Source organism: Dendrobates tinctorius, unplaced genomic scaffold (assembly GCF_039654945.1).
Source record: "Dendrobates tinctorius isolate UK_male_01 unplaced genomic scaffold, ASM3965494v1 ptg000041l, whole genome shotgun sequence".
NCBI classification, from domain to species: Eukaryota; Metazoa; Chordata; class Amphibia; order Anura; family Dendrobatidae; genus Dendrobates; species Dendrobates tinctorius.
The window spans coordinates 3,222,864-3,236,517 of record NW_027361709.1 but is presented as its reverse complement, the minus strand read 5'-3'; the positions used below and the strand labels follow the sequence as shown (position 1 = coordinate 3,236,517).

At 40.5% G+C, this 13,654-nt stretch overlaps 1 protein-coding gene across 3 annotated transcripts in view; it reads right to left on the bottom strand.

Moving 5' to 3' along the window:
* The window catches only part of ALDH1L1 (aldehyde dehydrogenase 1 family member L1), a 35,798-nt gene that overhangs the window by 1,995 nt on the left and 20,149 nt on the right, over positions 1–13,654 (bottom strand). For all 3 annotated transcript variants that reach the window (XM_073575018.1, XM_073575019.1, XM_073575016.1), the window contains exons 16-21: positions 5,359–5,446; positions 5,144–5,237; positions 1,114–1,213; positions 869–967; positions 620–785; positions 74–179 (exon numbers count right to left, since the gene is read on the bottom strand). In XM_073575018.1, coding sequence (XP_073431119.1) covers positions 74–179; positions 620–785; positions 869–967; positions 1,114–1,213; positions 5,144–5,237; positions 5,359–5,446 — 653 coding nt within the window. The remainder of the gene's footprint in view (positions 1–73; positions 180–619; positions 786–868; positions 968–1,113; positions 1,214–5,143; positions 5,238–5,358; positions 5,447–13,654) is intronic.

The following is a 13,654-nucleotide window of genomic DNA, read 5'->3' as shown; positions in this document are numbered from 1 at the left end:
TGCGGAAACGCAGCGGAATCCGCAGCGTGTGCACATACCCTAAACCTCCGTATAAATACTGATAACTTCTTACCCGTCTGTGAACTTCGAGATGATCATCACTGGACCGAACGACTCTTCTTTAGCAATGAACATGTGATCTGCTACGTCGGTAAATATGGTCGGCTCGAAGAAGAAGCCTTGAAATATAAAATATTGAGATTTATACATATCCGCAATAGAGAACGGACAGAGGAAATGTGCAGGAAGTTCAGTATAGGAGAACACATACAAGACTGGACCCCGCGGGGAGCAGCGTTCTGATATCCACCCTGCCCCCCATCCTAATCACTGCCTTTAGGCCACCCGTGTCCTGTCCTCAGCTGCTCTGTGACTCTCTCCCCTTCCTCCATTAATGCTGCTGCACATGGCCCTCCTGGCTGGATCCCTGATGCCTGCTGCACACACTGGCAGGAGATCCAGACCCGCTCTATGAATCAGATCAATGACCCTATAACTAAAGGCCTCAGCATATTCTGATACTAAGAAAATGTCAGCATAAGCTGGGACTTGTGGTGCTGTGGTTCTGAAGTGACTTCAGTGCTATACATGATTACATGATGATGATCCCAGATCTCACCTGGTCTTGGGACCTGTTTTCCACCATACACCAGGGTGGCCTCCTCCTTTACACCCAATTGGCAATATTCGACTAGTTTATCCAGGTGGGCCTTGTGGTTCTGGGGTCCGTGGTCTGTGGACCTATCCAGAGGGTCCCCAATCTTCATCTTTTTTACCTCGTCCACCTAGAAAGTGGCTTAATTAATAATTATGGTCAGAAGATACAGGCTCAGGGGTCTTTAGATCTTCATGCTACTTGCACACCCACCACTCTCTTCACAAACTCATCATGAATTGAGTCCTCCACAAACAGCCGCCCGGCAGCAATGCAGTTCTCGCCTTTATTAAAGAACACTGCACCCATCCCCTGGAAGAACCGAACAAAGATAATAAATATATATCATGTCTGTAGTATTACAACGACAAAACAGCAATAAACAAAGTGCACGAGAATAGTCTGCAGCTCCGTCCAACAGTGGCAAATAAGAGGCACAAAGTGGAGATAAAGCTCACCATCCGCACTGCTTTATCCAAATCACAGTCTTTAAAGATGATGAGAGGTGATTTTCCACCCAACTCCAAAGACACTTTCTTTACATTACTCACTGCACAACTGAAATAAAAAGTAAAGTAAAAATCTAAAAAGAGGCAAATCCACAGGAATATAATCACAATAAAGCTGCCCCCTATACAAGAATACCACCACTATAATACTGCCCCTATGTACAAGAATATAACTAATATAATACTGCCCCCTATATACAAGAATATAACTACTATAATACTGCCACTATGTACAAGACTATAACTACTATAATACTGCTCCCTATGTACAAGAATATAACTACTATAATACTGCCCCTATATACAGGAATATAACTACTATAATACTGCTCCCTATGTACAAGAATATAACTAATATAATACTGCCCCTATGTATAATATTATAAATACTATAATACTGCCCCTATGTACAAGAATATAACTACTATAATACTGCTCCCTATGTACAAGAATATAACTAATATATTATTATACATAGGAGCAGTATTATAACTACTGTAATACTGCCCCTATATACAAGAATATAACTACTATAATACTGCCCCCTATGTACAAGAATAAAACTACTATAATACCGCCCTCTATGTACAAGAATATAACTACTAAAATACTGCCCCTATATACAAGAATATAACTACTATAATACTGCTCCTATGTACAAGAATATAACTACTATAATATTGCCCCTATGTACAAGAATATAACTACTATAATACTGCCCCTATGTACAAGAATAAATCTACTACAATACTGCTCCCTATGTACAAGAATATAACTACTATAATACTGCTCCCTATGTACAAGAATATAACTACTATAATACTGCTCCTATGTACAAGAATATAACTACTATAATACTGCTCCTATGTACAAGAATATAACTACTATAATACTGCTCCTATGTATAATAATATAACTACTATAATACTGCCCCCTATGTACAAGAATAAATCTACTATAATACTGCCACTAAATACAAGAATATAACTACTATAATACTGCCCCTATGTACAAGAATATAACTACTATAATACTGTCCCTATATACAAAAATATAACTACTATAATACTGCTCCTATGTACAAGAATATAACTACTATAATACTGCTCCTATGTATAATAATATAACTACTATAATACTGCCCCCTATGTACAAGAATATAACTACTATAATACTGCCCCTATGTACAAGAATATAACTACTATAATACTGCTCCTATGTACCATAATATAACTACTATAATACTGCCCCTATGTACAAGAATATAACTACTATAATACTGCCGCTATGTACAAGAATATAACTACTATAATACTGCCCCTATGTACAAGAATATAACTACTATAATACTGTCCCTACATCCAAGAATATAACTACTATAATACTGCCCCTATGTGCAAGAATATAACTACTATAATACTGCTCCTATGTATAATAATATAACTAATATAATATTGCTCCTATGTACAAGAATATAACTACTATAATATTGCCCCTATGTACAAGAATATAAATGCTATAATACTGCTCTTATGTACAAGAATATAACTACTATAATACTGCCCCTATGTACAAGAATATAACTACTATAATACTGCCCCTATGTACAAGACTATAACTACTATAATACTGCTCCCTATGTACAAGAATATAACTAATATAATACTGCCCCTATGTATAATAATATAACTACTATAATACTGCCCCTATGTACAAGAATATAACAACTATAATACTGCCCCTATATACAAGAATATAACTATAATACTGCCCCCTATGTACAAGAATAAAACTACTATAATACCGCCCTCTATGTACAAGAATATAACTACTATAATACTGCCCCTATATACAAGAATATAACTACTATAATACTGCTCCTATGTACAAGAATATAACTACAATAATATTGCCCTCTATGTTCAAGAATATAACTACTATAATACTGCTCCTATGTACAAGAATATAACTACTATAATACTGCCCCTATATACAAAAATATAACTACTATAATATTGCCCCTATGTACAAGAATAAAACTACTATAATACCGCCCTCTATGTACAAGAATATAACTACTATAATACTGCCCCTATATACAAGAATATAACTACTATAATACTGCTCCTATGTACAAGAATATAACTACAATAATATTGCCCTCTATGTACAAGAATATAACTACTATAATACTGCTCCTATGTACAAGAATATAACTACTATAATACTGCCCCTATATACAAGAATATAACTACTATAATATTGCCCCTATGTACAAGAATAAAACTACTATAATACCGCCCTCTATGTACAAGAATATAACTACTATAATACTGCCCCTATATACAAGAATATAACTACTATAATACTGCTCCTATGTACAAGAATATAACTACAATAATATTGCCCTCTATGTTCAAGAATATAACTACTATAATACTGCTCCTATGTACAAGAATATAACTACTATAATACTGCCCCTATATACAAAAATATAACTACTATAATATTGCCCCTATGTACAAGAATAAAACTACTATAATACCGCCCTCTATGTACAAGAATATAACTACTATAATACTGCCCCTATATACAAGAATATAACTACTATAATACTGCTCCTATGTACAAGAATATAACTACAATAATATTGCCCTCTATGTACAAGAATATAACTACTATAATACTGCTCCTATGTACAAGAATATAACTACTATAATACTGCCCCTATATACAAAAATATAACTACTATAATATTGCCCCTATGTACAAGAATATAACTACTATAATACTGCTCCTATGTACAAGGATATAACTACTATAATACTGCCCCTATGTACAAGAATATAACTACTATAATACTGCCCCTATGTACAAGAATATAACTACTATAATACTGCCCCTATGTACAAGAATATAACTACTATAATACTGCCCCAAAGTACAAGAATATAACTACTATAGTACTGCCCCTATGTACAAGAATATAACTACTATAATACTGCCCCTCTGTACAAGAATATAACTACTATAATACTGCCCCTCTGTACAAGAATATAACTACTATAATAATGCTCCTATTAACAAGAATATAACTACTATAATACTGCCCCTATGTACAAGAATATAACTACTATAATACTGCCCCCTATGTACAAGAATGTAACTACTATAATACTGTCCCTATGTACAAGAATATAACTACTATAATACTGCCCCTATGTACAGGAATATAACTACTATAATACTGCTCCTATGTACAAGACTATAAGGCTGGAGTCACACTAACCTGCGCAAAATACGGTCAGTATTTTACATGCGTAATACGGATGACAGACCCCTAAACAGTGCTCCGTATGTCATCCGTAATCAAGGTGTGGTCGCGTATTTTGCGCATGTCAGCATCCGTATGGTGAGATTTTCTCGCAGGCTTGCAAAATGGACATATAATGGAGCCCTATGACAGTTTTAATAAAGAAATGAAAGAATAGATATAGACACATAGAATGTATATATATATATATATATATATATATATATATATATATATATATATATATATATGTATTCTATGTGTCTATATCTATTCTTTCTTTCTTTATTAAACCTGTCAGTGTGAGTTTACTGTATCGTGCATTGAATTGCCGGCTTTGCTAAAAGACACCTGGTGCGTATTTCTCGCAAGTCACACGTGTGGTCCGTGTGTAATCCGTATTTTTTGCGCACCCATAGACTTGCATTGGCGTACTACGGGCGTAGTACGCTGACAATCGCAGCATGCTGCGATTGGCACGGAGCGTAGGATACTGAGGAGAAATATACGGCTGGTGCGAGTGACCCCATAGAAAATCATTGGTACGTGTCTAATGCGTGCTTTTTGCGCCTCACTCTCCCGTATTCCTCGCCAGTGTGACCCCGGCCTAACTAATATAATACTTCCCCTATGTACAAGGATATATGACGGCCCTGTATAACTCACCTTTTCATTATTTGCTTTCCTATAGGTGTTGATCCAGTAAATCCTATTTTCCTGACATCGGGGTGATCAGAAAGACGTTGCCCAATAAGAGATCCTGGGTGAAAAATACATAGGAATTTTGTGGATATGTTTCTTGGAAAGAGAATCCCAACATGTATGAAGTGGACTTTTTTTGGTGTTGTAGATTTACCCAAGAGGTATTAACCTTTACTTACCCGCTCCAGGAAGGATATTAACCACTCCTTTAGGAAATCCAGCCTTCATTGTTAATTCAGCAAATTTCAAAGCTGTTAATGGTGTCACCTGCAGGACAATTATGCATTTTTTTAAATCTAAATTTATAATTTAAATATATTACCATTTAGCAGCTGCTTTAGATGGTCCAATATTAATTAATTATTATGTACTGATCCTGAGTTACCTCCTGTATTATACCCAAGAGCTGCACTCACTGTTCGGCTGGTTCAGTCACTGTGTACATACATTACTGATACAGCGCCTTGCGAAAGTATTCGGCCCCCTGGAACTTTTCAACCTTTTCCCACATATCAGGGGTGGCATTTATGCACATGTAATCTAAGTACATGTATCAAAGTACTTCTGGCAGTTATAACATGGATGAATGTGACACACATCTCTATTCTCTTCATACAGGTAACCAGCTTTTCCAATCTCTGCTCTGAATCCACTCCTGTGTCTCCATTCAATGTCAGCAAGCAGTTAATCCTGAATGCTATCTATGTGTTTTCAACTCTGCAAGCTTATATCTGGTATATAGTTTTTTCAACTTACTCTGCTTGTCCCCTTATGTTGTGAGGTCAAGAAACTTTTCAAAGTGCTTTATGATCCATGTAGTGCTGGACATGTGTTTATTTGACCACAACATTTTATTGGGTCCTGGTGTCTCAATTTAGTGTGATTGATTAACGAGCAGAGAGAGCCACAAAACAAAAAAAAAAACTTAGCCTTAACCTCCTATATATTCAGACTTAGCTAGGGGGAGCATTTATGCAGGGGTGGCATTTATGCACATGTAATCTAAGTACATGTATCAAAGTACTTCTGGCAGTTATAACATGGCAGTGAGACAGGGCAGGAGACAGGTAAGACATTTATATACATCTACTCTCTGTACATTTGGAGTACAACAAATATATACCATATGCATTTGTGTAATTTTTATCCTGGCCGCTGCATTCACACACATCCACCGCCCTGGCATTAACTCTCCACACTCCATCCATATTGGCCCCTCGCTCCTTTCCTCTCCTATGTATAGCACTCATGCTCTTTTCACATTGTTAAATTGCACAGATCCAGCCAGTCCCACCATTCAACACCAGAGACGCTCTCACAAATCACTTAACCATCTGCTCACTCTTTCTATCCTCCTTCTCCTAGTTGCAGGAGACATTGCTCCCAACCCTGGTCCCCCATGTTATAGAAAGTCAAACCCCCCCACTGCTACACTCAGAAACCCCTCTAATCTTATTAATATTCCCTGCATGCCATCTGTCTCTCTTAATTGTGCACTTTGGAATTCTCGCTCAGTGTGTAACAAACTCTCCTTCATTCATGACTTCTTCCTTTCTAATTCTCTTAACCTTCTGGCTCTTACTGAAACCTGGATCCAGCAGTCAGATACTACCGCTGCTGCTGCTCTTTCATACGGGGGGGCTACACTTCTCTCATACCCCAAGATCAGACAATAGAGCTGGTGGAGGCGTTGGTCTGCTCCTATCACCAAAATGTACCTTTCAGGTTATCCCTCAAGTACCCTCACTTGTCTTCCCTTCTTTTGAGGTCCATGCCGTCAGACTCTACACCCCCTTCTCCATGCGAGTGGCGGTGGTGTATCGTCCTCCCGGCCCCTCCCATCAGTTCCTGGATCATTTTGCCACTTGGCTTCCACATTTTCTCTCCTGTGACATCCCTACCCTCATCATGGGAGATTTCAACATCCCCATTGCTCTTCCCCTCTCCCCATCTGCTACTCACCTTTTATCTCTAACCTCCTCATTTGGCCTTTCGCAGCTTACTAATTCTCCAACGCATGAAGACGGAAACTCCCTCGACTTGGTCTTCTCTCGGCTTTGTGCAGTGGATGATTTTGCAAACTCCCCCTCTCCCGCTCTCTGACCACAATCTTCTTTCATTCTCTATAAAGAACTGCCAGGCTGCTCAGGTCACCCCCACTGTCCAGACTTATAGAAACACACAGGCCATTAACACCCAGAAACTTCTGAAGAACTTGCAGTCTTCATTGGCCCCTATCTCCTCCCTCTTGTCCTGATTCTGCATTGAAGCATTACAATGAAACACTTCAAACTGCCCTGGATGAATTTGCACCCCCTATAAATAGAACACCACAACGCAGACGGCGACAACCCTGGCACACGGTGCAAACACGTTTCCTGCAGCGGTGCTCCAGGTGCGCCGAACGTCTGTGGAGAAAATCCAATCTACACAAAGATTTCATCCATTTTAAGTTTATGCTTAGAACATACAACACTGCCCTTCACCTCTCCAAACAAACCTATTTCAACACCCTCATCATCTCACTGTCCAATAACCCGAAACGTCTCTATGACACTTTTCATTCTCTACTCAATCCAAGAGTACAGGCCCCAACCACGGAGCTCCGAGCTGACGATCTGGCCAATTACTTCAAAGAAAAAATTGACCAGATCCGACAGGAAATTATCTCCAAATCCCCTCATACCATGCACTGTCCTCCCTCCCCCACTGCATCTAACTCACTCTCTGATTTTGAACCAGTCACAGAAGAAGAAGTAAGCAGGCTCCTTGCATCTTCTCGCCCAACTACTTGCACCAGTGACCCATTTCCGTCACATCTCCTCCAGTCCCTTTCCCCTGCTGTCACCCCTCACCTAACTAAAATATTTAACCTCTCTCTCTCTTCTGGTATTTTTCCCTCCTCATTTAAGCATGCCATCATACATCCACTACTTAAAAAACCATCCCTCGACCAAAACTGTGCCGCTAACTATAGACCTGTCTCTAATCTTCCCTTCATCTCTAAACTCCTGGAACGCCTGGTCCACTCCCGTCTTATCCGCTATCTCTCAGAAAACTCTGTTCTCGACCCTCTCCAATCCGGTTTCCGCTCTTTACACTCCACTGAAACTGCCCTCACTAAAGTCTCTAATGATCTGCTAACAGCTAAATCAAATGGTCATTACTCCATGCTAATTCTCTTGGATCTCTCTGCAGCATTCGACACTGTGGATCATCAGCTCCTCCTCACTATGCTCCATTCCATTGGCCTCAAGGACACCGTTCTCTCCTGGTTCTCCTCCTATCTCTCCGACCGCTCCTTTACGGTTTCTTTTGCCGGTTCCTCCTCCTCTCACCTTCCCCTTACTGTTGGGGTTCCTCAAGGATCGGTTCTAGGCCCCCTCCTCTTCTCCTTGTACACTGCACCTATTGGTCAAACAATCAGTAGATTTGGTTTCCAGTACCATCTCTATGCTGATGACACCCAATTATACGCTTCTTCTCCTGACATCACGCCAGCCTTTCTAGAAAACACTGGCGATTGTCTAAACGCTGTGTCTAATATCATGTCCTCACTATATCTGAAACTGAACCTGTCAAAGACTGAACTCCTTGTGTTTCCTCCCGCTACTAATGTACCTACACCCGACATTGCCATTTCCGTCTGTGGTTCCACTATTACTCCCCAGCAACATGCCCGCTGTCTTGGGGTCATACTTGATTCCGAGCTTTCCTTTGCCCCCCACATTCGATCACTGGCTCGCTCTTGTCATCTGCACCTCAAAAACATTTCTAGAATTCGACCTTTTCTTACTTTTGACTCTGCAAAAACTCTTACTGTTTCTCTTATTCATTCTCGTCTCGACTATTGTAACTCTCTTCTAATCGGTCTCCCTCTTACAAAACTCTCCCCTCTCCAATCTGTCTTGAATGCTGCAGCCAGGATCATATTCCTCACCTATCGTTACACCGATGCCTCTACCTTGTGCCAGTCATTACACTGGCTACCCATCCACTCCAGAATTCAGTATAAACTTATTACCCTCACCCACAAAGCCCTCCATGGCTCAGCACCACCCTACATCTCCTCCCTTGTTTCAGTATACCACCCTACCCGCGCCCTCCGTTCTGCTGATGACCTGAGGTTAGTATCCTCAATAGTCAGAACCTCCCACTCCCGTCTCCAAGACTTTACACGTGCCGCGCCAATTCTTTGGAATGCACTTCCCAGGTCAATACGATTAGTCCCCAATCCCCACAATTTTAAGCGTGTCCTGAAAACGCATTTATTCAGACTGGCCTATCGCCTCAACACATTAACCTAACCTATCCCTGTGTGGCAGAGCCAAAAGTTTTACCATAACCAGGTTCCCAGCATCATGTTCCCACATGCTTTATGCATCCATTAGCCCTCTGTGTCTGTACTGTTACACACTTAACATTATGGCTGGTCCATACAATCAGGGCAACTGTTACCACCCACCTTTCGTGTCTACCTCTTTCCTCATAGACTGTAAGCTTGCGAGCAGGGCCCTCACTCCTCTTGGTATTTGTTATAATCTACTGTATGTGATTATTGTTATGCTGTAATGTCTATTGTCTGTACAAATCCCCTCTGAAATGTAAAGTGCTGCGGAATATGTCGGCGCTATAAAAATAAAATTTATTATTATTATTATTATTATATCATGCTTCAAACATAAAGATACCAAATGTAAATTTTTGGTGAAGAATCAACAACAAGTGGGACACAATTGGGAAGATGAACAAAATTTATTGATTATTTTAAATTTTTGTGGAAATTCAAAAAACTGAAAAGTGGGGCGTGCAATATTATTCAGCCGCTTTACTTTCAGTGCAGCAAACTCACTCCAGAAGTTCATTGTGGATCTCTGAATGATCCAATGTTGTCCTAAATGACTAATGATGATAAATATAATCCACCTGTGTGTAATCAGGTCTCCGTATAAATGCACCTGCTCTGTGATAGTCTCAGGGTTCTGTTTGAAGCACAGAGAGCATCATGAAGACCAAGGAACACAACAGGCAGGTCCGTGATACTGTTGTGGAGAAGTTTAAAGCCGGATTTGGATACAAAATGATTTCTGAAACTTTAAACATCCCAATGAGCACTGTGCAAGCGATCATATTGAAACGGAAGGAGTATCATACCACTGCAAATCTACCAAGACCCGGCCATCCCTCTAAACTTTCATCTCAAACAAGGAGAAGACTGATCAGAGATGCAGCCAAGAGGCCCATGATCACTCTGGATGAACTGCAGAGATCTACAGCTGAGGTGGGACAGTCTGTCCATAGGACAACAATCAGTCGTACACTGCACAAATCTGGCCTTTATGGAAGAGTGGCAAGAAGAAAGCCATTTCTCAAAGATATCCATAAAAAAGTGTCGTTTAAAGTTTGCAACAAGCCACCTGGGAGACACACCAAACATGTGGAAGAAGGTGCTCTGGTCAGATGAAACCAAAATAGAATTGTTTGGCTACAATGCCAAACGATATGTTTGGCGTAAAGCAACACAGCTCAACACCCTGAACACACCATCCCCACTGTCAGACATGGTGGTGGCAGCATCATGGTTTGGGCCTGCTTTTCTTCAGCACTGACAGGGAAGATGGTTAAAATTAGTGGGAAGATGGATGGAGACAAATACAGGACCATTCTTGAAGAAAACCTGTTGGGAGTCTGCAAAAGACCTGAGACTGGGACGGAGATTTGTCTTCCAACAAGACAATGATCCCAAACATAAAGCAAAATCTACAATGGAATGGTTCTCAAATAAACGTATCCAGGTGTTAGAAAGGCCAAGTCACAGTCCAGACCTGAATCCAATCGAGAATCTGTGGAAAGAGCTGAAAACTGCTGATCACAAATGATCTCCATCCAACCTCACTGAGCTCGAGCTGTTTGCCGAGGAAGAATGGGCGAGAATTTCAGTCTCTCAACGTGCAAAACTGATACATACCCCAAGCGACTGCAGCTGTAATCGCAGCAAAAGGTGGCGCAACAAAGTATTAAGGTAAAGGGGCCGAATAACATTGCATGCCCCACTTTTCAGGTTTTGAATTTCCACAAAAATTTAAAATAACCAATAAATTTCATTCAACTTCACAATTGTGTCCCACTTGTTGTTGATTCTTCACCAAAAATTTTCCTTTGGTATCTTTATGTTTGAAGCATGATATGTGGGAAAAGGTTGAAAAGTTCCAGGGGGCCGAATACTTTCGCAAGACACTGTATGTACTGATCCTGAGTTACATCCTGTATTATACCCCAGAGCTGCACTCACTATTCTGCTGGTGCAGTCACTGTGCACATACATTACATTACTGATCCTGAGTTACATCCTGTATTATACTCCAGAGCTGCACTCACTATTCTGCTGGTGCAGTCACTGTGTACATACATTACATTACTGATCCTGAGTTACATCCTGTATTATACTCCAGAGCTGCACTCACTATTCAGCTGGTGCAGTCACTGTGTACATACATTACATTACTGATCCTGACTTACATCCTGTATTATACTCCAGAGCTGCACTCACTATTCTGCTGGTGCAGTCACTGTGTACATACATTACATTACTGATCCGGAGTTATATCCTGCATTATACTGCAGAGCTGCACTCACTATTCTGCTGGTGCAGTCACTGTGTACATATATTACATTACTGATCCTGAGTTACATCCTGTATTATACTCCAGAGCTGCACTCACTATTCTGCTGGTGCAGTCACTGTGCACATACATTACATTACTAATCCTGAGTTACATCCTGTATTATACTCCAGAGCTGCACTCACTATTCTGCTGGTGCAGTCACTGTGTACATACATTACATTACTGATCCTGAGTTACATCCTGTATTATACTCCAGAGCTGCACTCACTATTCTGCTGGTGCAGTCACTGTGTACATACATTACATTACTGATCCTGAGTTACATCCTGTATTATACTCCAGAGCTGCACTCACTATTCTGCTGGTGCAGTCACTGTGTACATACATTACATTACTAATCCTGAGTTACATCCTGTATTATACTCCAGAGCTGCACTCACTATTCTGCTGGTGCAGTCACTGTGTACATACATTACTGTTATGAATGGGAAACCGAGGAGGAAAAACAAGACAACAAGCTAAGTCTCAGAAAACCAGAGAAGTTGGTAACTATGCAGACTGCAGATCCCTGATCTTAACCGCACAACTAGAAGCAGTTGTGGAGCGTTCCTAAATTGGTCCTAGACGCCTCGTCTCAACCGGAGAACTACATAAGCCTAAAGCAGGAAAAGAGGAAAACTAACTGCCCCAGAGCAGACCCCAAAGGAAAGACAGCCCCCCACATGTACTGACGGTGAAACAAGATGAAAATACTAACAAAGGCAGGAAAATAGGCTGAGCAAACGATGGTGCCCTGCTAACTAGAAAGGACAGTAAAGGAAAGACACTGTCTGCAATCTGCCAAAAACAACCTACAAAAATATTGTCGAACATTTCTGGTCAGATCAGTCAGTGGTTTGACAATACTAGAAAAATTACCTATAAATTTACGATAGAAATTGGAAAAACCCAAAAACTTCTGGAGAGCCTTCAAAGAAGTAGGCTGAACCCAATCATAAATGGCCTGTACCTTGGCCGGGTCCATTTCAATAGTCGATGGAGACAAGATAAATCCCAAAAATGAAATCCTCTGTACCCCAAAAGAGGCATTTCGATCCCTTAACAAACAGGGAATTCTCCCTCAAAATCCGGAACACAGTCCGGACATGTTCCACATGGGAATCCCAATCACTAGAAAAGATCAAAATATCATCCAGATGATCAAAAACTTATCCACAAAGTCTCGGAAAATATCATTCATGAAGGACTGGAAGACAGAAGGGGCATTAGAGAGCCCAAAAGGCATCACCAGGTACTCAAAATGTCCCTCTGGAGTGTTAAACGCCGTCTTCCATTCATCCCCGTGCTTGATGCGAATAATATTATACGCCCCCCTGAGGTCAAGCTTAGTAAACCAGCAGGCACTCTTAACTCTAGAGAATAAATCAGACATCAGAGGTAACGGGTACTGATATTTAACCGTCATCTTGTTAAGGGAACGATAATCAATACACGGTCTTAATGAACCATCTTTCTTGGCCACAAAAAAAAAAACAGCGCCTAACGGTGACGAGGATGGTCTAATATGACCCTTCTCCAACGACTCCTTAATATAGCATCACATAGCATCATGTTCGGGTAATGATAAGTTGAAAAGCCGACCCTTGGGAAATTTACACCCAGGCATCAACTCAATTGCACAGTCATAACTCCTATGAGGAGGCAAAGACACAGACTTGCTCTCACTACATCAGAGAAATCAGCCAGATAATCAGGAACATCATGAGACTGAGGAGAGGTGGAGAAAACAGGAGCGTCCCTAAGAACACACTGACAACCCCAACTCACCACAGACACAGATTTCCAATCC